Source organism: Chiroxiphia lanceolata, chromosome 21 (assembly GCF_009829145.1).
Source record: "Chiroxiphia lanceolata isolate bChiLan1 chromosome 21, bChiLan1.pri, whole genome shotgun sequence".
Lineage (NCBI taxonomy): Eukaryota > Metazoa > Chordata > Aves > Passeriformes > Pipridae > Chiroxiphia > Chiroxiphia lanceolata.
This window is the reverse complement of record NC_045657.1, coordinates 4,079,911-4,107,904: the sequence shown is the minus strand read 5'-3', so window position 1 is coordinate 4,107,904 and position 27,994 is coordinate 4,079,911. Positions and strand designations below refer to the sequence as shown.

General features: G+C 55.1%; 1 protein-coding gene across 5 annotated transcripts in view; it reads right to left on the bottom strand.

The window, feature by feature from the left end:
- The window catches only part of RALGDS (ral guanine nucleotide dissociation stimulator), a 59,145-nt gene that overhangs the window by 2,410 nt on the left and 28,741 nt on the right, over nt 1-27,994 (bottom strand). For 2 of the 5 annotated variants that reach the window (XM_032708420.1, XM_032708418.1), the window contains exons 2-16: nt 5,793-5,903; nt 5,213-5,406; nt 4,739-4,813; nt 4,405-4,598; nt 3,870-3,991; nt 3,520-3,735; nt 3,303-3,406; nt 2,883-2,967; nt 2,104-2,181; nt 1,922-2,008; nt 1,603-1,635; nt 1,236-1,357; nt 1,004-1,099; nt 670-871; nt 82-441 (exon numbers count right to left, since the gene is read on the bottom strand). In XM_032708420.1, coding sequence (XP_032564311.1) covers nt 82-441; nt 670-871; nt 1,004-1,099; nt 1,236-1,357; nt 1,603-1,635; nt 1,922-2,008; nt 2,104-2,181; nt 2,883-2,967; nt 3,303-3,406; nt 3,520-3,735; nt 3,870-3,991; nt 4,405-4,598; nt 4,739-4,813; nt 5,213-5,406; nt 5,793-5,903 — 2,079 coding nt within the window. Of the gene's footprint in view, nt 1-81; nt 442-669; nt 872-1,003; nt 1,100-1,235; nt 1,358-1,602; nt 1,636-1,921; nt 2,009-2,103; nt 2,182-2,882; nt 2,968-3,302; nt 3,407-3,519; nt 3,736-3,869; nt 3,992-4,404; nt 4,599-4,738; nt 4,814-5,212; nt 5,407-5,792; nt 5,904-22,983; nt 23,252-27,994 lie in introns of those variants that run through there. The other 3 variants (XM_032708417.1, XM_032708419.1, XM_032708416.1) reach the window with 3 other exon arrangements.

Here is a 27,994-nt window from a genome sequence, read left to right as displayed (position 1 = left end):
GCCTCCTCCCAAAACGAGCCATGCCTGCATCTGAGCAGGACAAGCCACCCCTCCCTGTCAACATGGGGCCCCTGTACTAACCAGGATGCTCTTGTACATGTTGCCATTGTCCACAGCCAGGCTGACACGGATGATGCAACAGTCGTCGACCTGCTGGTTGTAGAGGGGCAGCGAGAGTGAGGAGTAGCTGGAGATGCCGGAGACCGAGCGCTTGTGTGTGCGGGAGGCCGTCACCGGCGTGGAGGAGACAGAAGAGGAGGAGGCACTGCTGGAGCCTGAGCCGATGCCTGACGTGTCCAGGGAGGAGAGGGAGGTGGATTCCCAGAACTGGAGGGCAGGGAGGAGAGGGGATGCGGAGGACACAGTGGGTTTAGCTTCTCCATCGGCCACAGACGGGGCGTACCAGCGCTGGGGGAGGGAGGCCAGAGGGATCTCACTGACCTGTGACAATGGGGGACCGACACAACTACAGCCACCTGAGGCACGAGAGCCTTGCCACGCTGCCGGAGCAGCAAAGGGCAGGGGCCTCCCTAACCCCAGCGAGTCAGAAACAGCCCCCAGGACCCCCACCTGCCCCCCCAGCCCCAGTGCTGGGGCAGAGGTGGGGCGGCCCCGACACGATGGCTGCACCTGCCTCAGGAGGCCTGGACCCCAAAAGGTGCCATGTACCTTCTTCTCCTGGCAGTCGGGGGACTCGGGGATGAAGCTGATGTTGATCTCCTCCACGTCGGAGCTGCTGGAGCCGGCAGAGGTGACACTCACCGAGTCGGTGGCGTCCCCACTGCACAGGTACTGCCCACACTTGAGCTGGTCGAAGGATTTTGAGTGGGAGCTGCCGCTGGCGCAGGGCTCAGTGCTCGGCGGCTGCCGGCTGCCAGGAGAGACGTGGGGCAGGTCAGAAGGGAGCAGGGTGAGGGCGCATTTGGCTGGCAGGACCACCCCCAACTCAGCCAGAGATGCCCTGTGCTGGCCCCCACCTCCCCCCCGGGACAGGCAGACTCACTCGCTCCATCGCTTGATGATGCCCGTGTTCTTCTTTGCCTTCAGTGTGTTGCTGGCTGACTCTGACAGCGGCTCGATCTCACACGACAGTCCGTAGCTGGGAGGGGAGAGAAGAGGGTTTGAGCTCTCTGTGCTGCCACAAGCACCAAGGAGGCAGAGCAGGGAGTGGAGCACAGAACAGAGTGGTGGGACCTCCCGATGCACCAGAGCGGTCCCAGACCCCACTCACTCACCTCTCGGCCTCACTGAGCCGCTCCAGGCTGTGGAACCAGTCCACGAACTGGTCCTCCTGCGTGAAGCTGTAGTTGTTGCAGGCTGACTGAAGCAGCTTGATCTGGGCGATGACTTCAAACTCCTGTGGCAAAGGGAAGCCATGAGACCACATCTGTTTTCCAGCCCCAGCCTCCTGCACAGACAGCCCAGCCCCATGCACGCAGGCAGGTATGGAAGACCAGAATCCCCTCCCCAAAAGTGAAGAACATGACAGCAAAAAAAAGGACAGAGATCAACCCCAAAGTGACTGGCACAGCCTGAGCTTGCACCAGGTCAGCCTCCTCCTTCCCCCCCACTGCTGTGTAGCTGCCAGGGCAAAGCTCTCACCTTCCTTCTCTTCTCAAAGTTAATCAGCCCACCCTGGAAAAGAAGGAGATGAAGGTCAGCATGGAGCAGGCAGAAAAATATTGCTCCCATCCCTCCCTGTCCCCGGCTCACTGTCACTGCAGTGTGGGTGTCCCTGCCAAGAAAGTGGCCCAGTTCCACAGGCTGACAGAGGTGGATGTGCAGTGTCAGATACAGGATGCAGTGTTGGGTACAGGATGCAGTGACGGATACAGGACACACGGGGGACCAGCTCTCCTTTTATCAGCCCAAGCACAGGGAGGAAGGCAAGGAGGGGGGAGGATAGGGAGGAGGTACATACATCCAGGAAATCCTTCATGGCGGTGTCGAGCATCACCAGGTCCGTGAGGAAGGTGCCAAGGTAGGGAATGGTGCCCTGCATCACGCCCTGTGGGGACGGAAGGGACAGCAGGGTCAGCAGAGCTGGGACCAGCCTGGGCAGATGCCAGGGAGGGGGCACAGAGGTGACCATGCCACACTCACCATCTCTCGCTGCTGCTGCTGCCGCTTCTGAGCCCTCTTTGGGTTGATCTCCAAGGTGGCAAATTTGGATGTGCCCTCCTGGATGGTGGGGAGAGGTGGGCATCAGTGGTGATCAGCACAGGTGGGAAATTGCACTAATATCTATTAGCTAAAATTCACACCCACTTTTATTGGTACAACTTTCCTTGCAGAGGGAAAGAGGGATGAGGGGAAGAGGAGGAAATCAAAGCTGTTTTATGGCTCACAGGGAGGAGAGGCTTAGTGAATAGGAACTGCTGCTCTCATTTCCAGCTCTGTGTAAATGCCTCCTCAATGGGATGTTTTGTTCCCTTTTGCATTTTGTGTCCTCTCAACCCTCAAATCAGAGCTGGACTGGGATCTGTGGAGAGGCTCCACACACAGGAAGGAGCGGAGCTTGCAGCCTTCCACCAGTCCCACCACCCCACCTGGAATCAAGAGGACTTTGCACCGGGCTGTTAAAATGCAGCTGCCTCTGGAGAGAAGTTGTCACCTGGTGCTCTGGATCCCATCCCACTGCTTATCTCTGTTTGCTGAATTGCTCTGCCAGCTTCAGGCAATGAGCTTTGGGTGGAGAAGCAGAAAGCCTGGCCTGGTCCAAAACCCCTGCCTGCTCCCCAGACTTGGCACGCCCATGTCTGCGACTCTAGCAGCTCTGCCAGGGCTTTATCCTTGTGGCTGGAACACCGTGGAAACTTCTGTCAGCATCAGCCTAAGCTCCCTGCCAGAGACAGGGTGACATGGGTGCTGTTTCCCCTTACCTTAATGAGAAGCTCCCGGCTCAGAGAGTGGTTGTTCTCGTCGGAGAAGATCTCTGAGAGTTCATGGAATGTGCGGAAGCTCTCCCTGCTCAGGGGGAAACAAGGGGAAAAGTCAGCAGTGCTGCCACAGTGGGATTTCCTCCTTGGGCTCCCTTCTGCTCACCCAAATGACCCCAGTTATGCTCACAGCTCCAGCTGGGCCTTGCTCTTTGGGAGCTATTCCAGGGTGTTTCGCACAGAGGAAGGGAAAGTGATGACGCTTTTATTTTCTCGCCCTCCTTAGGTCCCTGACACCTCACACTGGTCCCTGGGTTTTGGGCACACTGCAATGCTGGAGCTGAGATGATTCCATTTAAACATTCAAGGGCCAGAGCATGACCTTCCCCTTGGAGCATCCCAGCACCCCCAGGAGCCACTTACCGCAGGACCTCATCCCAGGTCTTCTTCAGCCGGTGGACGGCGTTGCACTGCAGGGCTGAGAGGATGGCTCGGAGGGAGGAGAAGTTCTTCAGGATGCGGCACTCCTGGGAACAAGGAGATGACAGGACTCAGCGTTAAAAAGAGCTCAAGGATCTGCTGTGATTCCAGCACAGCAAAACCTCAGCCCTCGGGCAGAGGTGGGAGGTGAGCTTCCTACCCGAGCCACCTCGATCCACCGCTCCACCACTTTTGCCCTCTGCTGTGGCTTCAGGGACCGGTCCCCGAGGCACGTGGCGATGACACAGTTGGCCACACTGTTGAACTGGGAGACCGTGGCGCGGATGGTGGGAGCCAGGTGCTCTTTGCCCTTCTTGTCTCGCTGGGACCAGATGCAGCCCAGGCAGTGGTAAGGCACCACTTTCTTAAACAGCTCCTGGAAGAATAAAGGGATGGAGATGGGTCTCTTCGGGTTCACTGGGAAGAGAACAGGGCAGGAGGAAAAATGGATGGAAAGAGCCAGGTCTGTGTCCAGAGCACCATTGACCTGGCTGTTGAGTGAATACTCACAGCGTCCATCAGTGTGAACTGTTCTGCCACCATCTCTGGGGAGAAGGAGAGGAAATCTGGCTTCCCATCCCCAACCCCATTCTCCTCTGCCAGCTGGAAGGTGCAGCTGCCATGGTCCACAGCTGTAGGAGACAGAGTGAAGCTGAGCACTGCAGAGCTGCCACAGGCTGGGGTCCACACCGACCCACACCAGTCCCCTGTGGGCACCCACATCCCACCTCCCAGGCTCTTAATTCCCACCTGGCTTCACACCTCGAGAAACGAGGCTCAGATAAAAGGATAGTCATTTTAAACCTGGGTGCAAGTGTCTACAGAGGATTAAAGGCAGATTAGCTAATCCACTTAGAAATCCCACTTCTGGTGCAGCTGGATTAGCTTCCCAATGTACCTCCATGTAAACATAGGCAGGGTTTATGAGTGTCCAGCCATGTGGCAAGACCGGAGGTTCTGGAGACCCTCAATGCCAACAAGTAGCACTTCTCCCTCCACCTGCAGCCTCAAATGACCCCCCTATATGCAGGGGAAAGGAACCCACCTTCTGCCTCGGACTCGCTCTTCTCCTGCTGCTGGAACTGGGCCAGCAGGATGCGGGCCCGGCGCTCCAGGTCGGAGCCGGGGATGTTGTGGCGCACGTAGGAGATGAGCTGCTTGAGGCAGGTGAAGTCTGGGGGCTTGCGGAAATCCTCTGAATACTGGTCCAGCCAGGCCCCCAGGATGGAGGAGATGGTGCTGCAGGGAGGGGGAAAACACAGGCAAACCTGAAACCTGTGTGCACCCCCATGAACCCCAGGCACACCTCTGGGAAAACACATCCCTTTGTAGGAGAACCAAAAACTATCACCAGAGCCACCCCCAGCGCAGTCACTTACTTCTTCAGCTCCATCCTCTCGTCCACAGCGTGCCTGGCATGGTCCCCATTCACCTGCACGTGGAGTTTGCCATATCTGGTGGGGTACAGAGAGGAGACAGTGAGCACCCTGGACTCAGCTGCCTCTCAGCGCTGCCTGTTCTCCCCCCACATCACCCCCAGCTCTGCCAGGGGTGAGGATGAACCTCCTACACAGTGTCCTGCTCCCCCCTCCTCTAAAACAAGTCCCTGTATTACAGGAAGAGGGAAGCAGCCAGCATTGGTCACCTCACAGAGGGATATCAGCTGGAAGAGCTCCAGCTCTCTGGGAAGCGGTGTCCTCCCTGCCCTGCCCCAAAACCTCCAAGCAGATGGAGTTGTGAGAAGCCATCAGCCCTCCAAGGCATTGCAGCAGAAGGTGCTGGGGCTCTCTTGGCCGAGGGGGTTCAGACACCAGCCACCTACAGCTCTGTTTTGGGGCTCAGGGCAGCCTCACCTGTTAAGCAGCAGGTCCAGCACTTGCTTGGTGGTGGCAAAGGCCCGGTAAGTGCACAGGAAGATGGTGACATAGGTGGAATCATTGCCCTTGAAGGCTGAGACCAGGTACTCCACCAGCTTCTCCAAGGTCCCAGCTTTTATCGTCCGCACCTTACACGTCTCGTAGAGGTTTAGGGCTGACTCATTCTCAAACTGCCAGGACAGGAGCAGAAGTCAGTGGGCTGGGTGAAGACAGACACCACCAAGTGCAAAGCATTCCCACCAGCTTCACAAGGGTCAGGTCTAGGCTGGGACCACAGACCCCTACAGTGCCTGGGGCTCTCCTAACTGGGAAAGGGAAGCTGGGTCTCCTCGGACACCAAATACCAGCAACCCGGCTGAGACGAGCATTTGGGAAACCCCAGGAAAGGCCTCAAGGTTGCCAAAATCTAGACACAAATCAGAGTTACCCTATTTTGCAAAATGTTTTCCCTGTGCCCCTTCCCACAGGGCAGAGGTCAGTGGATGCTCCCATTCCCTGCTCCCAAATAAATACATGCTTCCTGTGGCCTGGAAACCTCTAGAACCCCCAAGCTTACCCCCAGCCATCGCTGCCCTTTGTTGGCCGTGTGATGGAGCTGCACTTTCCGGAGCGATATGCTGTAGATCACACCATCCTCCAGCTCTTCTCCAATCTCCTGTGTGGAGCTCTGCATGAAAAGACAAGATAAACCATGAGATAAGGAGAGCAAAGCATAGCAGAGATGCTCCTGTGGCTCCTACAAGGCATCCCAGCAAGCCAAAGGCAACAGCCAGCAGGCAGCAAGAGTCTCCCTGACCTGCTCAGAAACACAAGCCCGGTGACACCAGTCTGGCCAGCTCAGTTCTGGGCCCTCCTGAACCTGCCCACAGCAGAGCCAGGACTTTGGGAAGCTGCTCTTGGTCTGCTCCTGGCTCCACTTCTCAGCCCTTCAGCAAAGCCAGGCTGTGCCAGTGCTTGGTGCCAGGCAGAGCAGGGACCCCTCGCTGGGCAGCAAGGGGGGCAGTGAGAGCACACCCCATACCCAGCCCTGGCTGCCTCCCCCTTCCCAAGCCTCTGCCTTTCCCGTAAGGTGACACTGCCACCTGCTCTGACTGTAATCTCAGTAATCTGTCCCTGCAGAACTGGGCACCTCTGTGCACTTCCCTAATAAATAATAACTGTCAAGCTCCCACCAGCTTTGGCAGTGCTGGGAGGCAGAAGTCCAAGAGGAAGCTCAAAGATGGGGGGGAATCCCAGGGATCAGCATCAGGCTGGGCTCAGGCACAGGGCACCTCTGGGCCACAGCCCAAACCAGCTATGAGGCTCACATTTCTGCTCTGGGGGGTGGAGACCACCTAGAATTCGGTGAGGAAAGGGGTGATGCTTCTCAGGGCAGGTCCCCGGGCACACATGTCCCCCAGAACCACATGCCAGCACAGGGCTCAGCAGCAGCTCCAGCCCCACAAGGACGATTTGGTTCCCTCCTCCTCCTCCTCCTCCCTCACCACGCTCTGCTGAGTCAGTGCCTCTCTTAAGATGGTTTATCCAGATCCTTTTAAACACCTCGGGGATCTCCCCCGCCCTCCAGCCCCCACACCAAATGGCGGGACAGGGTCTGACACACGGCAAAACCCACTGCTCAGCAGATGGAGAACATGCCCGAAGGCAATAAGCTGGTTAGCAGGGGGAGGTGACCACGTGCTGTGGGGCACAAGGACAAGTCTCCCCTGCATACCACACTGCCAGCCAAGGGCCACAGCCAGCCTGTGGCTCTCCCTGCAACCGGCCCCTCCAGGGCATAAAAAGCCCTGAGCAGTGGCAACAACACAGGGCTTGCTAGGGAAGAAGCTGCTGTGGAGGGAGCCAGGATGGAGCCCCAGGAGCGATGCTGCTCCCTGCAAAAATTCCTCCTACAAACTACTCTCTGTGAACATGGGAACAGCCGTGCCCAGGGCCCTCATTTCAGGCATCTCCCATCTCAAGAGACACGAGCAGAGCAGGACCCTGAGCTGATGGATCACGTGCACCCAAAGGCTCTTTACCCACCATCCTTTATCCTCACCATCACAGCAGCAGCCACTGCACTGTTATCACACCCTGCTCAAGCCAGGGGCTGGTCATTAGCAAGGAATCAAGGCAGCTCAAAGAGCAAGGGGAAACTGGAAAAAGCCTCTCATTCATGGTTGTAATGAATGAGGACAGAGAATCCCCCTGGGCAGGGTTACCGACTTTTTCACTTTCTGCTGAACCTGCTCTTCTCACTTCATGCCAGATTATGGAGAGGTTTGCTTTGCTGAAGCTCGAGGGATTGTGAGGCTCCTAACTCCAGCTCTGCTGTGAACATCAGAAGTCCTTCCCAGGATTCACTGGCTTCCAGACCAACCCTGACAGCACCTGCACAGGGCAGCAGACTAACAGACATCCTTCCTGACACCTGTGTCTGTCCCTCTCTTGTTCTGTGCTCTGGGATAAATTATGGCATAAATTTATGTTCCAGTACATTACCCTGGGGGACTGGCACAACCTTGGGAGAGAGCAGCTCTGGATCAACCCCCTACAAGTGATGGCACCTAATCAAGTTGGCCAAGTTGTCTTTCTTCCACCTATAGCTGCTGTTTCCAACAAAAAGAAAGAAAAGTCATGGATACGCTTTCCAATTTGTCCACAGAGACCATCAAACCCTGGTGCCCAGAGTGATGTGACCCTCCAAAAATGACAGTGATGCCTCTTGAGCACACAAACCCAAGAGGCAGTGATAGAGAAGGTGGATCACCACCAACAGGGCTTTCTTTACACCAGCTGTCCTGGGCTCTCTCAGTTTTCATCACCCAACCTGCATGTCAGCCCTACCCTGTGTATCTCCCAGTTATGCCGAGACTTTGAGCTGGAGGAAAGCTCTGGGTCCAGCAGAACCAGAGCCCTGTACGGTCTAACTCAGAAAAGAGACTTGGCTGGGCAGTTGTAAATCTCAGACACAAATATCTAAAAAAAAAAATCAGATGCCTGTTGACATGCAACTAAATTAATAAATTAAATCACACGGGAGGGCAAAACATCCCAGGATCAACCCATGAATCACTGCTGTGCAACTACAGTGGAAAGTATTGCAGGGGTTTTCGCTCTGTACTTCGTGTCCCGTGCAGGGGATACACCCCATTCTGATGTGCGTAGAAGCACATTTCATTTCCTTCCCATATTCAAGATTGTCAAGACTCATTCATTTTTTGTCCTGCTGACTTGTGCGATATCCCCCGAAGTTCCCCCTTTGCAAACCACACACGAAGGCCGCGGCTTCCCAGCAGTGTCTGCACCAGGCCCACGCCAAGAGCCGGCCGAGCTGCTACACTGGCACATTCTAAAATTTGGCTATTTATATTCTGCGTGAGCTTCCTCTTTCCTACGGCTGCTGCTTCTCCAAGATGCTGATTGTGCATTCCGCGCATGTTGGTTAAAAACCAACGAAGCAAAAAGAAGCAGCGGCAGGACGGAGCCAGTGAAGCCCCACTCCCAACACCTGCACCAAAGGCACGTTTCTCCTTCTGCAGATGAGGAGGTGGGGTGGGAGCAGGGCTGGGAGAGGCTCAAAACCTTGACCTGTGGCTTATGTATGCACTGGCCACCAATGCTGCAGCTCTGACACTCACAGCGGGATTTCCAGCAAGTCAACCAAAGCTGACTGCCTTCAAAATGGTCTCTAAAGAGACAGAGAAGTGCTGGTAAATATTACTGCGACAGTCGCTCCTCCCCACTGCCTGCCTTACACATCTGCTGGAATTTTCTGCCCCTCATAGCAGAAGGAAACATGAGTCAGGCCCAGTCAGCACAACCACAACCTGGTGCCCACACGCAAACCCTCCTTCATTGGTGCTCAGCCTGGAGACCTGAGCACGAGACACAGGTGAACAGTCCCTTCTGTTGGTACAAGAGATGAATCCAACAGCCCCATGCAGTGCTTTAAATGGCTGCAACATGATTCAGCAAAGTTTTTCTGTGAAAACACTAACTTTGAGCATGTCGATGTTTATGGCATCTGCACCTTCCACCAAACTCATACAGACGGGAGCTGGCACTACAGAAAGTGAGATCCAACACATCCCAAGATGGGCATCAAAAAAAGGAAGACATAGAAAATGAACATTTGACTGTGATTTCTCCAGCTCAGTGTGCAACCCTGCTCCTCTGCACACAGCAGGAGAAAGGCCTCTGGATGGAGGGGCACAAGGAAAAACCACATGTTTAACTCAGGGGTATCAGACGCCCAATTGTGCAGAGCAGAGGCTTCTGCAGCAGCAGCCGTGAGTGAACTCTGCAGGAGTTCATCCCCTGAAATATGAGACGGGAGGTCTGCACCAGATGGCTGCCTGGGTTTGGGGACTGCCTCCTCCAACTGCAGATAGCCCCGGGCTGCCGGAGCTCCCACTGATGGTTCAAAGCCTTTGTGACTACACCAGGGAGGAATTCCCGCTCTGCTCAGTGCAATAAACTCCTCCACTGTCTGGTGAATGTTCTTGTACTCGGCGTGGTGTCAAACCCCACGTCTTCACACGGAGGTTTAATAAGGAGCTCTAAGACGTAGCCAAGGTTTGTGAGCCTGGAGGAAGGGTGTGAGGGACCTTTGCAGAGCCAGGCAGACCAGCAGGGACTCTGCCTTCAGCTCTTCTCGCCGGCTGAAGGGAGGGGAAAATGCAAAAGCCAAACAGTGAAGCAAAATATTGGCTAGGGATCTGCATTTTGGAAAGTGTTTGAGATCAGCCACGAAGGTGGTTTTAGTAAGACGGGAGGATAGTACAGGATTAAGTGTGACGGCATCCCTACACGTTACACAGACAATTACCCAACAATTACCAGGTCTTAAGAGCTCTGGTCCCACGTGTCCTGGGTTAGTGCATTGGCCTCCAAAGGCGTAAAATAATGAACAGTTTGTGGAAAAAGGTATTAATTTCAGCACACGTGGAAGAGGCACAACTGCTCAAAGTGCTTTTACTGATGCTCCCTGGACAACAGCTGGTTTAACAATCAAGATATTCGTGTTACTCTGTTCCCTTTCAGTTGAGCTACACAAAATGCCTGTTCTGCACACAGGTACAACACAGAATTGAGAGTCTCTCTACATCATGATTTCAAAATGCTGCTGCTACCAGCCACAAGAGAGAAAGTAGACACTAACCCTGCCTGTGGAAAGCTGGGAATGTGTGCCTGCTGGAAATTAACAGTCCCACTGCCAATGAACCAAGAAAAGGCAGAGCTGAGCCTCTGATGTCACAAGGAGTTTCTCACTGAAGCTCCGCGTTTGCACAAGGTTTGAAAGAACCTGATGAAAGGTGGTAAAGCCAGAAACAGAAAGTGTGGGGGGGTTGTCTTTAGAATCCCCAGTGTTTTCTCAGAATAATCCCTTCCCACTCGCAGCGGGAAATGGGCCTTTCCGTTAATGAAAGAAACGGGCTCCACCACAGGCCATATCCTCCACGGCTGCCACGAGCCCCAGGTTAACTTTCATTTTGCCCTCGAGAGTAACCCCTGAACCCATGCAATGAACAGTAGAGAGTCTGAGGCCTCTTATGTAAACTGAAGTGTACGACGTTATGTAAAAGGAAATAGGAAAAAAGTCACCCCCGGCGAGCGAAAGGAAAACAAGAGCAGTTCTGTGAAGCGAGATAAAGACCGCAAAAGCAGAAGCACCCCCTGTCCTGCGCATCCAAAATAAGCGCACACAGCACAACACCCTTCCTCGTGGGGACTTCCAGGCAGAAAGCCCTGAGGTGGCTGTTCCCCCACGGCTCTGCCGCTCAGGATCGGCTGCTCCTCGCACTCATCAGCCGTTTTCTTCCCCCAGCCGTGCTCAGGAAGGCTACAAGGACTGCCCAAAGCTGGCAAGGAAGCTGCCAAACTTCCCTCTGTCCAAGGGAAGGAAAGGTGCCCACACTGGTGCCTGCCATGTCCTTTGGATTAGCAGCCCCACTGAGGACTTGCTGAGTGCCCCACTGAGCACTTTTGGTCCCAAACACCATCCCAGCAACGGCCATGGTGGCACTGGGGTACAATGGTTCACTCCAGTCACTGCCAGCCTCAAGCAAGTTGGTATCCCACTGCCTCCTCTCTCCCCGAGCCGTGTTCCTGCTGCTGCTGATGGAGCTCAGCCCCCCACCTGGGTGCTGCTCCCCATGTAGAGATGTTCAGCAGACAGACACAATTCCTTTGGGTTTTCAACACTCTCTGCCTTCCTGCCTGCCTCCTCCGAGCTGCTTCAAACCAGGACCGATTCCAACAGCCCATTAAAACACAAAAACAAAGGAGGAAACAGGAAAGGAACAGAAAAAGGGCCAGAAGCTAAACTTAAACCCTCCATGAAAAGGGGGTGGTTTTGCCAGGACACCAAGACAGTGGCGACAGCTGAGGGACTGTTCTCTCCCCATCAGCTGCTGGGCTTCCCTGACACCCTTTGCTCTGCTTCAGGTACTTCAGCATGGAAAGCTGTGCCCATAGGGAACAGCCCTGGAGCTGTGCATCACCCTGCACCACGTGCAGGATGGGGCAGAGAGAGAGGGCACATCACCCTTTATCTGCCTCTTGTGGGGATTCCCTCGGGGTTTGGGGCTCCTGAGACCGACGGCAGGTCTGACCCTGTGTCTGTGAGCCAGAGGAGTTACAGACAGTATCCAGAGGCAGCCTCCTCCACCCTCGTGGCTTAGGGAGAAGGGAAAGCTGCCGGATCGGTTACAAAGGCATCTTGTGACTCGCACGCAGTGAGTCAGTGGCTGGAGCCAGGATTAGGAGTTCAGCGCTCGGGTGCAGAAACGAGACAGAGCAGATACACAGGATTCCTCCCCCATTTGCTTCTGGTTTGCTTTTAAAGAAAACTAACAGCCTTCCCACATGTAAAGACGTTTTCGCTCTTTTTATGGTCTGGAAATCAAGAGTCAAAGACTGTCAAAGATCCTGCATGTCCACTCCATCCTCCCAGCCCTCAAGGAAAAGGATCAGGCCCCTGAGGGGGGGGGGAATCAGCCTTGATGGGGGACTACCCAGAGAAAAGCAAACTCCATCTGCAACAGGCAGCACCAGAGGTGACTGGTTAACTCCAAACCCTGTGTTTCCCACGCCCAGGTGTATAGAAACCCACCAGCACCTCCACCTAGACATTTGCATCCCATGTGAGAACACCACCATGCAGGACTTCCTCATGTTCCCTACCAGGGACGTGCTGGGATGGGCTCCCTTCACGGGCTGCGGAAGGTTAGGAGAAAACTGAGTGCAGCAGGTTTTGCTTCCTCTCTAAGTCGATGGCAAAAAGATCCGGCCGACACAGCAGTTCCAGCTCTTGCTCCACAGCCCTTGGCTCTGTGTTCGTGATCTCTCTGGCGTGTGCAGCATCCCTGCTCAGCACCATCCCCTGCTCAGCACCATCCCTGCTCAGCACCATCCCCGCTCAGCACCATCCCCGCTCACCACCATCCCCGCTCACCACCATCCCCGCTCACCACCACCCCCTGCTCACCACCACCCCCTGCTCACCACCATCCCCTGCTCACCACCACCCCCTGCTCACCACCACCCCCTGCTCACCACCACCCCCTGCTCACCACCATCCCCTGCTCACCACCACCCCCTGCTCACCACCATCCCCTGCTCACCACCATCCCCTGCTCACCACCACCCCCTGCTCACCACCATCCCCTGCTCAGCACCGACGCCTCCGCAGGCGCCTCATCGAGGCCCAGGGACACAGCTGGACTTCCCTCACAGAGCAACTGCCCACAGCCCGCGGGTAATTACTGGAAGTGAAACCAGAGTGACACGACCGCTGAAAACTGGTGTGTAAAGAAATTAATACGTATTGCTCTGTAAGGTTAAATAAAGATCGAGCGCCTCGTCCTAAGTCATTTCAGCTCAGAACACAGGTCTATGTTTTAACAGGGTGGAAGAGAAATGTCTGTAAAAAACATAACTGAAACAAGCCCAAGAAGTGATTTTTTTTTTTTCTGGGTGTACAGAAGCACCTGTAAGTCACATGCAACATGACAGCTCCCCAGTGCCTTGTTCAAATGTGAATTAAAACATGGAGAGTGTCCTGAAGAGTTCAAGCCTACCTGACCTAACATTACTCTATCAATTCCACTGCTGAAATAGGGCCCTTGTGCACCAAGTGTGTTATTTCTGTGTCAGCAAAACTGTCACGTGTGTTGGCAAATGGATAGTGATGAGGCTGGCATTTGGAGCTGATGTTCCTTGAAACCAATTGGAATGGTCACCCCTAAATGTCAGTTGTGTCTTAACACACATTAACCAGGACACACAAACTTGTTCATTGCAGCAACTCCAGGGCAATAATTGTCCCTCGCATTGTATCACCACCTGCAAGCAAGTGCATCTTCCCAAAAGTCAAGTCTTTACGCTCCCAGAGACACAAAACCTTGAATAAATATTCTCCAGCTCTCAGTTCAAAGCCAATGTGCCAGTCCAGACTGTGCCAGCCAAAAAATTCATTTTAAGTAGTACCAGCTGCAATAAAACCAGACTCTTTTGTCAAACCTGCCCCTTGCCCTGGCACGTACACCCTGCACAAACAAAGTGCACACCTGGGCACGCTCCTGCAGCATGAGCAAGGTGGGATATGCAGAAAGGGCAAAGATGCAATCACAGCTGCAACAACTGCCAAGTGGGAAACACCAGCCCAGCCCCAGGAGGTGGCTTTCAGCCCCCCATACCATGCTGAACCATCCCACCGGCCCCATGGTGACCTTCCCAGGGCGTTTTATCACACACCATTCCCAAGCAGCCTGGCTAAGCTGTAAATGGCCGCCTGTGCACTCACTCGCCTGCTGCAGCTTGCAGGGAGGAAAAGAAAGCCAAGTGCCATCTTTCTGGAATTCTGAAGGAGCACAGATCGGGGTGGACAGGCTGGAGGCTGTCCAAGAGCCCTGTCTGGTCCCAGTCTGGCAGATGGCAACTGTGCCGTCACCTTTCGCTTCCATCCCAGCGAGGTTCATCTCCATGTAGCTGAGACGTATCCATAGCTCCGATAAGCTGAACCAAAATAAACCCCCGTGAAATAAATGTGTCCACCCATGTGTGTTTACTCTGCCTGACGTCAACTGACATTCCCTCCACTAAACCTGGTGCCATCGAAGCGTGGGCGAAGATGACAAGCCCAGAGCTCTCGGGGGAAGGGGGGGGGGGCCCTCCCTAAAATCCCATCGCCACAGCGATGTGTAGAAGAGGATGCCCGGGGGGGACTCCACATGCCGCCAGCCCACCCTGACCCTGGAGCAGGGCGCTCTCCCAGCCGGTTCAATGGCACCACTGTGCTGCCCGGGGCCGGAGCGGGGCTCGCAGCGCCGGTGGCACAGGGACGGGCTCGGCGGATGGCTCCGCTCTTTGTGTGCGTGTCTGCACCAGGGTGACCCAGTAAACAGCTGAAGCAGAGAAAATGCAGGAACAATCCAGCGCGGGGAGGCAGCGAGGGGCTGCCGGTGAAAGGACGGGAGGAATAAATGCGAGGCTTTGTTCTCCGGCCGTGCCCCCCGCGCCCAGCTCCCACCCCGGCCAGGATGACGTAGGATTTCTCCATTTGCTGCCGGCCGTGCGGAGATCCAGGCTCAGCCTGGCTCGTCCCAGCCTCCTCCTGACACCCGCAGCCCCAGTGTGTCCCAGCACATCCCAGCTGCGGGGGTCAGGACATCCCCTTCGCTCCAGGGAAGGGCTGGGAGAGATTCTCCCCTTGCATGGTACCCGGCTAGTTGTTCCCCTCCCTCGGGCGCCTGTGGGAAGCTGGAAGGGAGAGAAGCAGTTTTGCTTTGTAATCAAGAAAATCTCACCTTGAGAGCATTACTTAAAGAGGTGTCAACGAGGCAGGAGGTGCTAAGTGAGCAGGCACAGGACAGGTGTCAACAAGCCGACACCTGGGGGGTCTGCAATCAGGATGCTCAGGCAACTCCGTGTGATTTCCACAGCTGAAGCAACTGAGAATTTAAGATTAACTGGCACCTTTAGGGAGAAATTAACTGGGAAAAAAAAAATAAAAATCCAGCTGTTGTCAAGTGTCTGAGCACACACACGCCAGGAGCCCCAGCAGGGAGGTCCTGCCCTGAGTGCTGGGTGTGCCAGATCCTGTGGCACAAGGAATGTGGGTGCCCTGGCAGCCGGGCTGGTGGGATGAATTCCCTCTCCAGACCCTCAGCCCTGCACTGGAGGTGAGGACTCACCCCTGGACCATGTTGGAGCATCAGCCAGGGCAGGACCAGCAGGGAGCCATCCCTCCCTCAGGTGTCAGCCAAACCCTGGGGGTGCAGGGAGGCAGCTTCACACAGGGTTGCTCCACTTTCCCACCTACTCTGACTCAGCACAGACTTTTGGGACCGTGTTTTCTCCCACCACTTAAGACACAGCCCTTTTCCAGAGACAGCTGACGAAGACAAACCAGTGCCTGCAGCAGCCCATCTGTGCCTGCTCAGGGACCCTGGGCATCGGGATTTCAACCTGGCACTGGGTCATCCAGGCATTTGCAGGTAAACATTCTCTCACACTCTTTCACAGGAGCTAAAACACCACACGGGTGAGCCTGTTCCTCCTGGCAATGGCACTCTGGTGAGCCAGTACAGGCACGTTCCCATCCCAACTCGTCTGTTCCTGCCACCCTGCCCTGTTCATCCTCTGGGATTACCAGCCACAGGTGAGCATCCCTGCAGTTCATCCTCTCATTTAATAAAATGATTTTGGGGAACACATCCTGGAATACCCAAAAAGCTGAAGTGCACAATGACCACGGGGCAGCACTGATGCAAAGAGGGTAGAGGTGCCCACCTCCCTTTCCTTTGACGGTGCCTGGATAAGACAGGTCAAGCCTCCAACAGCCCCAATCCTCCCAGAGCTGAGGAACACGCTAACATCCATGGGAATGAGGGTTGGGAGAGATGGAGTTTGTGGAATACCCACCCCCCAAGAAGCACCTCGGGGAATAAGTGTTTGTTATGACACTGGTATGAGCCATAGCTACGCTCTGAGTCACCCCAGCGCTCCGAGGGAGGGACCAGCCAGGCCTGTCCTGGTGCCAGCTCTCGCTGTTGCAACCGGGACTGAATCGAGCAAACTGCATTGTCTGAAACCCCAGTAATGCCAGTGCCAGTCACCAGCAACGGGCACCGCCAACGCATTGCTCAGCAGGAGCATCTGACCAGCAGAACTGCAGCTGGGACCAAATGCCCATTAAAACTATCATCAAAAGCCAACAAATAGCAACATTTGGAGAAAAGCTGGGCTGCTTAAAGATGAAAAACCAACCCGAGCGTTGGCCTTGCTCTGAACGGCCCGCGGTGATCGCTGGGGTCGCAGCACGGGAGGACTGGGGGTGACACCATCAGCCCCAGCTCACACCTCCCACATCCTCCAGCTCCTGCTGCTCCAGTGCACGGAGCCAGACCTCACCAGTAGCAGGCCACCAGCTGAGCCTTTCAGACAGGTGTCTGAGCAAAATCTCTGAAGTTTTGGCCTAAACTGGATGATGAGGTCCTGAACCCCCCAACCACACAAAGGTGTGCGTGCTCCAGCATCCTTATTCACTTCCCAGGGCTGAGCTTTCACCCTGCCAGTCCCAGGCAACGTGCTTTGCTTTGCCCAGCTTGGCTGAACGATGGTTTCCTGAAGTTCTTTCCAGCTCTAAGAGGCGAACCCAAAGCAAACACATCATTTCACAGAGGAACACTCTGGCTGGAGCAGGGAGCCCGGGGCAGGCTCTCGGCTTGTGAGTCTCCATGGAGACCCAACCACTGCAAAGAGCAGGGAAAGGGTGCGTGGTTTTGCTCCATCACATGAAAAGAAGTTCTGGTAAGACGGGTAGTGAGGCCTTTGAAAAGCAGGTTTCCACACAAGCCCTGGGCTCAGCTGCTGTTTGCTGAAGTGTGGTAAGCAGAGGGCAAAGCTGCTCTAAAAATAATGCCTCAGCATTCCAGATGAAGTTGCCTCTGATGAGTTTCCTCTCCAATCTGCCCTGTTTGCAAGTTGGACCAACTTTTTTTCCTCCCCTGTCAGCTCTGAGGACTCGGCTGGTGCCCGGCAGCCAGAGCCACGTCCATCCTGTCTCTGGGGGTCACCAGGCAGCTGAGCCCACTGGCACCCAGCACCCCACGTGTGGAGCAGGAAAACGCCCTTTCCCGTCCCAGCATGTTCCTGACAGCAGGGCTCATGGAAATACCAACTGTGTAATGAAAACAAACCCGCTGCTGCAGAGCTAAGCAAGTGAAATGGGCCACACCATGTGCCCCTGCGTGTGCTTAATCTCCACTGGCATTTAGCTGTCACATAACTTCTGACCCTCAGGTAGAGAGAACTTGGCATTATCTAACGTGGAAGTGCTGCCCTACAAGAACCTGTGCCAACAGAGCCCCGGGAACGTAACCAAAAACTGGAGAGATGATTTGCATAACGTCACAAAAACAAACCGAACAAAATCAGGTGGAGAGGGACAGAGGGTTTGGGTGCTGCAGAGTCACCACTTCACTGCACCGAAGGAGACAACTGTTTGCTCACTGCAGCCCACGCAACCACATGGCCCAGGCAGAGAATTAGGAAAGGACCTTCCTGACACCTCTGGGAGAGCTGTTCCCAGGTGTTAAAGAGAACAAAAGCCCTCCTGCAAACTCCAGATGACCCCTGAGCACAGCTACCCCTGTGCCAGCCTGTGAGCTCAGAGCAGCCCTCACACCTCTGCCCCTCTGCAATCCCCTCCCCGTGACTCCCTTCAGACGGCCAACCTGCAAGCCTGGGGAGCAGCTGGGATTACTGGGATTAGTGCTCCATGCCAGAGCTCCCTTCCCCTAACGACTCAGGAGCAAAGTCCAAATGCATCTTTATTGAGCCAGGAGGGCTGGGGCTCCTGCAATGGGCAGGTGAGTCCCCACACGGGGAATGTGACAAACTGACAACTCAAGTATCCAAACACGGGGAATGAGACAACTGAGGTATCCAAACATCAAAGTCCTTCCCTTGCTGCTGGGTTTCCCAGGCAGGCACATGCTCCAGCCAGAGGCTGCCACACAGTTTCAGAGTGATGCTTAACATGTCCCCCCTCCTAAGAGTCCTCGTGCCAGCCCCACCTTTCAGCCTACAGGTGCTTCTCTCTGCAGAACAAAGGTCCCACAGACCCCTGGAGCAAAGGCACACATTTGGGAACAGCCAAGGATGCTGCCCTGGGATCTAACCCAGCGCTACTCACACTGACAGCACGGGATGAACGCATCGATCTGGGGAAGGTACAAGTACTACAACTCAAACTCTTTCTCCCCAAGGCCTGAGAAATGTTTCAAACCCCAAAAACCCCCTCATCAAGACCCCACAGGTGCCGTCCCATCAAAGCAATGCACAGACTCCGACCAGCCACGAGCTGAGCCGGAGCCCCCCGGGCCCCCCGCCAGCAGCTCAGCCAGCTTTGTATCCAAATCCTGCTCCTTAGCAACCACATTTTTTCCCCCCCTCTTGCTGAGTCCGTGGGAGATGAAGAAATATTTGAGAACTGAAACAGCCCTGCTGCAAGGATATATTTAAATAAAAGGAACATGCCCGCTTGAAAGCCAGTCATTAGGCAGCTCTGGAGATAACGGCCTTAGAGAAAGTGTGAGCAGGGGATACCCAGCCTTTAAATGTGGTTTAGAGTGACCTAAATAAGCTCTCTGTTCCTTCAGTTACACACCCCTGGGGGACACAGTGGATGGCAATTAGAGAGCTCGGAAGGGTGATGGAGGAGCCGCTGGTGGTGAAGCCCTTCCTACACAGACGGACCACGGTGGCCCTAAAAGCAGGTCATGCTCTGGCCCTAATTGTGGGGTGGTCACAGCCAGCCCAGCTCCCAAACAGTGGTGGGTTCCAGCTGAGCAAGACCCATCCCTGCAGGCATGGCCAGCCTTATGCTCCTTTTGCTCATCACACCCCAAAGCCAGGCACAGGGAAGCAGGGAAATACTCCAAGACCGCATTTAGTTGCTCCTGCCTGTTGATCCCACCCCAATAGCTATGAAACAGAGGGCTGGAGTGGAGCAATAGGTTGATCTGGGGGGGCTTGAAGCACCCTGAGCTGCAGCACAGGACCTCCTGCCTCCCCCACTGCAGGGAGCCCTGGGAGCAATTCCAATGCACAGGAGTGGCCTGGGGAGGGTGTGGGGGGTGTCCCATTCAGCCTGTGAATAAACAGAGATTTCAGTTTCCAGGGCTGCCAGTCTGGGACTAAATCCACTAAAACCGCAGCGAGACCCCAGCGCGGGGATTCCCAGCCCTATGGAAACATGGCATGGCAGCCTCTGAGTAACACAATTCTTACACAAACACATTTAGAAGCCTCTCTCCAACTTCTCTCCAACCATACCAAATAATAATAAAAAAATCCCTCCCACCTCTGTTATTCCCACTGTGCATCAGCCACCAACAACCAGCATCTCAGCCTGCTCCCGGCCTCACCTCCAGCTCCAAACCTTCCTGGAAGTGAGCCAGAAGGTAGGTCCCCATCCAAGAAATACCAACAGATGATGTTCATCAGGCAAATTGCAAGGGACATATCAGGTTGTGCCTGGGGGAGGAGAACGGGCTGGGAGAAAAGGATCTTATTCCAAAGGCACCATAGGAAGCTAAAAGAAAATGGCTTTTAAGAGATATCTTCGCCCCTCCCTCCCAGCTGTAAAGAACAAGCACTGACCTCCAAGGCATTTGGGCTGAGCCATTCAAGTTTTCAAGGATGCATTTAGCAGCTGAAAATCTAATTGTTCAGAAAACAAACAGAGCCAGAACAGCAAGGACACGAGCTTTTTTTATAAGCGTCAGCCCAGCCTTGTCTAGAGGCTCAGCAACATCAGCTTCATGAAAGTTTCAGTCTGTGTCATCTGCAGTGGTGTTTAGGGCACGCTTGGCCAGCAGGACCAGGAGAAGGGCCACAAAATTCGCTTTGTGGCTCCTGCTGGACAGGAAGGATTGACACTCACTGCTGATTTGGGATGGACTGCAACTGGAAAGGTCAAAACAAAAGGTCTGCAAAGCTGCTCTGTCAATCAGAGCAGTTGAGACAGTTTAAATTTTCCATCCCCTGTGGTTAAAATCACGGCAAGAACACTTGGTTCAGGTAGCCAGGAAGCCTCCAAGTGATGCCTGGTGATCGATACCGTTGCCGTGGGATACAGGCAAAGTCTTCCCTGCTGACATCCACAGGCACTCAGCGAGGAGCAGAGAATGAGATCCACATTCCCTGCAACCTGCCCAGCAGCTTTCCAGGGATCCTCTATTCCCTGTGGGACCAGACTGTCCACCCATGAGTTGGCACAGCTCTGCCGAAACCAGCTCTGTCCCAGTGCTGGGAACACGGGGAGCCCAGATCCCTCTGGCAGAGGTGGCAGCATCAGGCTCCCACTGCGGACCCGGGGCCACCATCAGGGCTGGGCAAAAACACTGATGGTTTCTGGAGATTTTCCTGTTCAAACAATCTGCCTTCTCCTCTCAGCATACATCCTGCAGAGTAACTCTACCCGAGGATCACAACCACGTCAGGCTCCTGCCACCACAGTTGTCACAACGCTGACACTTTTTTCCTTTCCCCAGTTGTGAACCGAACACGCTGGAGGTTTATCAGCTCTCTGAGCATCCCAAAGCTGCTCGGGAGGCCATGGGTCCCCATACACCCCTCTGGGATGCCCCTTTTCTTGCCATCACTTGAAAATGGATGGTACAGAGAAAGGAGGAATTTGTCTGCAAGCTGTTCAGGGCCGGGAGGAAAGCCTGAGCCATCAGATGCTGGGACTGTGATCTGACCATTACACAGCACAGATCATGTACAGCCCAGAACATAAATCTGGGCAAAGACAACTTCAGAGCAGGTCTGGCTGGCAGTCCTGTCTCTGTGCCATGCTCGGGTGAGCAGGGGTTTGCTCAGTGCCAGTGGGGGCCAAGCAAAGCCTCCCTCAGCCCTGGTCACTTTTCCTTCACAGCCCTCAGGATGATGCCAAACCCCCTCCTGACCTCCAGAGCCTCCTCCAGCCGGGATGCACAGGGGCTTGCTGGGGTGTGGGGGGGCTTGCATGTGCCAGGCAGGCTCTCCCCTGGGATGAGAGGAGCAGCACACGCTGCATCACCCCCCTCTTTTCCTCCCCCCTCCTCTTGCTCTCCCTGCCAAAAGCGCGGCCCCTCAGCCTCCCGGAGTGCCGCGGGCCGGCGAGGCTGGACTTCCTGCCAGGCATAACACGAACCAGATGATGTTCTCCAAACGATGTCAGTACGCCCACCCCCAGGAGAGAGCAGCAGGGAGGGGAGAGGGGGGGAAATAAGCTGGATGGAGCTTTCCTGAACTCTCGGCAGAGCTGATGAGCCGCTGCCACCAGGCCAGAGGTGAACGATACAGCCGGAGCCTGAGGTCATCCCTTCCTGTCCGTGGCTGACCAAGACTTCCCATCACAGGTTATGGGGTAGATTGTTTGGCACTGCGAGAAGGAGCCATTGCCCCTCAAAACACTGGCTGCCCTTGGCAGATATCTGCACAGTAACTAAAGAGGCTTTAGTGGTGATTTCCCCCCCCTCCACCACCCCCCTTCAAGTGGGAAGCATCCAGAGCAGCACATCTGCAGCTGGCTCTAAATCCCAGCAAAGCCAGACTTGCTGACCCTTGCTGATATTAACCCCTGCACCACCAGCACACAGGGCTGGGACTTCTGGATGCCAAAACCTTCCTCCAGCTGAGCCTCTCCTGACACACTGTTTGCTCCCCATCAGTGACACTCCCATCACACCGATGACGATCATCCATTACTAAGATAAAAGGCCCAGCTCTGACTCAGATTATTTTGGGTGCCTTTGCATACAACTGCCATCAATAAACCACCTGGGCCTCACAGGGACCATTCTGACTTTGAACAACCCGAGGTCGAATTCAAACAAGCACAAATATTCTACATCCTCCAGGAAAGTCCTCCCAGTGCCCGTAACCTTCCCAGAGGACACTTTTGTGGTTTGGACAAGCCTGAAGGCTTTTACAAGCAGCTCAGATCTGAGCAGCCTCCTGCCGCCAAAGTCTCAAATAAAATATTAAAAGCCCCCAGTTTTAACCATCTGCCCCTTTCCCTGGGTGGCTGGAGGGAGAGTGTCTGGTTTCTCCCAGCAGAGCCCGGCAGCTGCCTGCCAGTCTAGGGCACAGGGACTCACCACAAAAAAAGCTAAGCAGGAGCATCCCTTTATTCAGTAAAATGAAACACCCAAAAGTAGCTAAAGGGGCCTACAAGAAGTCTGGAGAGGGAGTTTAGAAAGGACATGTAATGATAGGACAGGGAAAATAGCTTTAAGATGAAGGAGGGTAGATTTAGATTAGATATTAGGACAAAATTCTTCCCTGTGAGGGTGGTGGGGCCCTTTCCCATGTTTCCAGAGAAGCTGTGGCTGCCCCATCCCTGGAAGTGTCCGAGGCCAGCTTGGATGGGGCTCAGAGCAACCTGGTCTAGTGGAAGGTTTCTCTGCCCACGGCAGGGGGTTGAAAGGAGATGATCTTTAAGGTCCCTCCCAACTCAAACCACTCCGTGATTCTACGAAACAGAATTCTGTGAAACAGCCTACGTGTAACAGGCTGCCTACAACGAATTCCCTCACCAAACTCCGGGCCAGCTCTGCCAGCAAGGCAGAGAACCCCAAACTACAGAGGGGAGTGCACCACGGCCCGCTTCGCCGCGGGCTGAGCCCCCTTCCCCCCCCCCCCTCCGCCTCCCGCAAACTCCCGGCAGCAGCGACGCCCCATCTCCACCCGCATCCCGCACTCACCTCCAGCGGGGGCAGGTCGGGGTCGAGCTGCGTGAAGCTGTGCAGCACCACGGGGCTGCTCTCGCCGGCCACCTCCAGCCTGACGCCGCCCCAGAGGCTCCGCGCCCGCCGGCAGCCCTCGAACATCCTCTCTGTGCCGGCGGGGACATGGTGCTGCGGGGCGCGGCGGCGGCTCACCATGGGCAGCTCCACCGCATCCCCGGCCCCGCGCCCCGCCGCCGGCCCCGCCAGACCCCCGGGCTGCCCGGGGAGCCGCAGCGGGGAGCTGGGGGGGAATGCCCGGGGCAGCCGGGGGGTGTCCGGAGGCGGCGGGCGGGGAGAGCCGCGGCGGTGCGGTGCGGTGCCGTGCGGGAGCTCCCGCAGCAGCGGGGCAGGCGCCGGGAGCCCGCAGCCGCCCCCGCGCCGAGCCAGCGGGCTGATGTCACGGCGGGGCCGGCGAGGCTGTAAACCAGGCACTGGATTTCCTCCCGCAGCCTCCGCCCGCCCCGGGGGCCGGCCCGGCTCGGCTCGGCCCCCGCGGGGAGGGGGGACGGGGAAACGGGAGGCGTGAAAACCCCCGAGGCCACAAAAAGGGGCGGCGGGAGCGGGGCTGATGCTCGGGGGGATGCGTGGGCGGTGCTGGCCGGAGGAAACACCGGGGTGTTAACGGGGGTGGGAGGGAGCGCAGTCACACAGGTGACAGCGGCCCTGGAGGAGGATCTTTGTGTCACCAAGCGCTCGTAAAGCACCTGGGGTTCACGCGCCACCACCCAAAGAAAAAAAAGTACTAGATGCAAGCGCATGAATATTTAAGAGCACGTGTTTTCATCCGAACAGACAAGTTTTATCTCAGCCCATGAGCTCAGCCCCCACCAGCAGCGCTCAGAGCGCTGCCCAGCCCTTCGCTGGCCACAGCTGGGCTTTATGGGGTGACGCGGTCACAGCCCCGCGGGGGCGGCAGGACAGGCAGGCAGTGTCCCCCGGGAGATGAAGGGATGTGACCGAGGCCCCGCAGCGAGTCGGTGCCAGGAGCAGGGTCTGACCCCTTCCCCGTGCCAGGCCCCCCAAGCACCAGGGCACCTGAGCTCAGCCCAGCAGGGACTCAGGGAAAGCAAAACAGGCCTGGGGGACAGCGAGGCTGCAGATCCCACTTTAGAGAACCCCCGAGCCTCCGAGATGATGCTGAACCCCTGCGACATAATTTTGTTTTCAGACGCAAAGAGAAACGGGGAAAACTGTTTGTCATTCATCACCCCCCTGCGCCGAGCACAGCGTGCTCCTGCCCTCCCCTGCTCTTCCCCTTCCCTCCTCACACGCTGCCGAGAAACTGCATCACAGGGTCCGGACAGTCGCTGCTGACACCGCCAAAACCCGGACTTTTATGCCTCAGCTCCCTCCACAGCTGAAATAACATCAGCCTCCCAGGGCCTTCCAGCCCTGTGGCTTTATTTCCAATGAGAACATGGAGCCAAGGCTCACACGTCCAGCTCTTCCCAGGGCACCCGCAGCTCCTGCCCAGGCAGGAAAGGATTAACAAAGCTGCCAGGGATGTGACAGGCTTCAAACTGGAAAGTTTACCAGGCAGGAAGATGAGCCAGGACAACACGGGCTATTGTCCTGCTTATCTGGAGCCAAAGAGGGTCAAAGGGGACTTCCTGGACAGCCTGGGAAAGGGGAGCCAGCCCAACAGCAGAGCCTTGCAGTGCCCATGGCAGCCCAGCACCTCTGGGATGCTCTTTGGGGGGTGACACAGGTTTTAACACAGCAGAGGTCCAGCCCTGATCCCCGCCCAGGTCACCGGAGCTTTCTCTGCTGCAGAAGGATGTGATGATGCTCCGTGCAGAGGTGTCCTCAGACCCACTGACACGCTGTGCAGGAACCACGTGATGCTGCCAGATGTGCTACCAAACTCATCAGTGGTGTGCATCACTTGGCTCAGGACATGCCAAAACTGGAGGCAGTGCCCAGTTCTCCAGCAGGCATCAGTGTTGCCTCTCTGGGCTATAAAGTATTTGGGAGGGAGATTCTGCTTTGGTGTTTGAGCCCTAGGGCAGAGTAATCATGGCCCACCACTGGAATCGCTGGGCACTGCTCGAGTGCACATCACAAACAACAGCACCACTCATTTTCACTTTGGCAAAACCCTCCAGCTTCGTGTGACCTCTACAGAAAGATGCAGCTCTGTTTGATGGGCAATTTTCACCGGTCCCTTGGTTGACCACTAACGATGGTTTCAGGGGAAAAACACTTCTGATAATGGATAATAAATAATATAAGGCAGGAAGGCAACTGCAAGGGTTTAAAAATAGCCAGTCAGTTTCCTTTCTCCTCTCCTGGGAACCTTCTGGGTCTGAAAAGCAAAACACTCAAAGCGGGGTCAGGAGCCCAAGTTCAGGATGTTTTCTCAGTGTAACTAACCCCAAACACTCAGCCTTCAGGGGCAAGGTTCTTGAAAATCATGAGATTCAAAACAAATAACTTTTCAGAGCTTCTAATTTGCCTCTAAGCACAACCTAAGGCTGTTCCCTTCCCCAGCCCAAAGGGAACAGGCGGGATCACACCCTCAGGTTTCTCTCCTGCACCCCTGAAGGTCTGGAAATCGTTGCAAAATGCAATTAATTTATACGCACGTGACTCCAGGGATTTAAGAGAAATGATCCACACTTGGGTGACTCATTAAAAAAATATACTATCAATTTACATTTGGCAAACTGAGCAAAAAAACTTTTCACAAGACACTGATTTTTCTGCACTGATGTCAGCAGTAAATGTCCCATCGACCCTGGCGGGCCCAGGAACTGGGTGCTGTGGGAAACCCGGCACTTTGTGTCTTTCCACCACTCTGAAATCAGCACTTGGCTGAATAAATACAAACCCACACAGCCAGCACTGGAGCACCTACAGATCACCCGTCTCTGCTCCTCTGCCACAGACTCCAGGCTTTCCCTCTTGGTCAATAACATGGAGTGGGTAAATGCAGGCAGGCTTTTGCAAACTCTAAGCCAGTTTTCTGGTTTAGGAATCAATTTGGGTGAATCTGATGGGGTCAGGACCTGGAGATTCAGACTTTATATATTCAGTTAATAACTGGACTCTGAGCACATACAGGCTCATACATGTGGGTCTTTGAGCATCCCCCTCATCTCCATCCTCCAGCCCTCTGAGCTCCTGCCTTTCTTCACTTTCATCTCACTGTTCTGCTGCTGAGCTGGGCTTTCCAGCATATTTCCTACAGGGCAAAACTCACAGTGACCCAGTTCCTGTGCTCAATATTTGCTGCAGGGGTTTTTTTCCACCAAGCCACAGGCTGAGGAGCGAGGCTGCCCCCCCCCCTCCCCGAGCATCCCTCAGAAATGCTTCCATGGGGGTTGGTGGCATCCAGCTGCCTGCAAACACCCCAATGCTCCTGCCACCACCCCCAGGGCTGGCACCACCTCAAAAAAGCCATATTTTCTTTGAGTCTCAGTGAAGCTGCAGCAGGAGACGCCAAGAAGCGAGAACAGCTGAACTCAGCCCTGACCAGAGAAGGCAGGAATCAGCCCCATCACCTCCAGCTGAGCCCCTCTGGAGCATCACACACCTCCAGCTTTCCCTGTTGGAGCAGCAAGGGAACCAGGACCCAAACCAGAGGCCTCTGACAGGAACTGGGCTGGTTTATGTGGGAGTTGCAACATTATCCGGCCTCTGTCCCAACCTCTGGCACCGACTCCCGAGGCGCGTCTGTGTCAGGCTCCAAAATGGAGCCGATAGCACTTCCTTCTATTGTGGGGCTGGGGAAGCCCTTCTTGCTGATGTTTTTAAGGCACTTCAGAGGAAAAGTGCTACCGATGGAAAAGAATTATTAACTCAAGGTTAGGCGTTAAGCCCTGGATCAAAATTTTTTGGACATCCCGATTTTAATTTGGAAGACTTCCATCATCGCTGCCCGGGCTCGACTGTAAGATTATTGTATAAGCAACAATAACAGTATAAAAATAAACTAGTACTGTCTCTTCTACTTCAGGATGAGGGAAAAACCTGCAAGCTTGGGAGAGAAAGGAAAACAATGTCACTGTTCTGTTCACACAATCTGTACATAGATGTCAGATTACAGCAGCTGCTCCCAAAATTTGGGGACCAACAGATCACAGCCAGCCCTCAGGCCCTCCCAGACCCAATTCTTGCTTGCAAACATGATCAGTGTCCCCGTTTAACCAGATTGCAGGGGTGAGCCCCCCACCACTTGCCAGTGGATTTTAGGAAGTTCTCTGCTGAGTATTTCAGATCCAGTCGGATCGCTCGCTCTGCCTCCAGGTTTTGGGCGTTTCTCGGGGCCATTTCCCAGCAGATCAGGCACTGTGAACTCTTTGTGCTGGCAAGGGAGGAAGGCTGGCTCAGGCTCTCCTGCACTTTGTGCCCCTTCTGCCAGGGGCACCTGTTCCCCAGCTGCAGCACCCCCTCCTCCCCACGGCCCCCCATGGGCAGCTACTGATTTGGCACCGGGTTAATTCAGGAGCGCAGCTCTCTCCTCCGTGCCAAACATCCAACACGGCGAGGCAAGCCCCTAATTACTGACAGTTCCTAGCAGAGGAAGCACACCAAATCCCTGGGCAATTAGGATCTAAAACTCTCCATCCAGCTATTCTGTGTTTCATTTCCTGCAGCCCCTGTGCACAGCTGGGCTACGGCATCTCCTGCAGAGGCTGCCGGCTCCCGAAGCTCAGCGATGGCAATGCAATTATTCCACGAGCCTTGGAGACTCAACAGCTTGCAGGAATATTTCTCCTCCATCCTACTCCCTGCACCATCTATTTGGCTGTAGTAGAATCATGGAATCACAGACTGGTTTGGGTTGGAAGGGACCATAAAGCTTATCTCATTCCACCCCCCTGCCATGGGCAGGGACACCTTCCGCTAGCCCAGGTTGCTCCAAGCTCCATCCGAGCTGCCCTTGAACACTTCCAGGGATGGGGCAGCCACAGCTTCTCTGGGAACCTGTGCCAGTCCCTCTCCACCCTCAGAGTAAAGAATTTCTTCCTAATATCTAAACTAA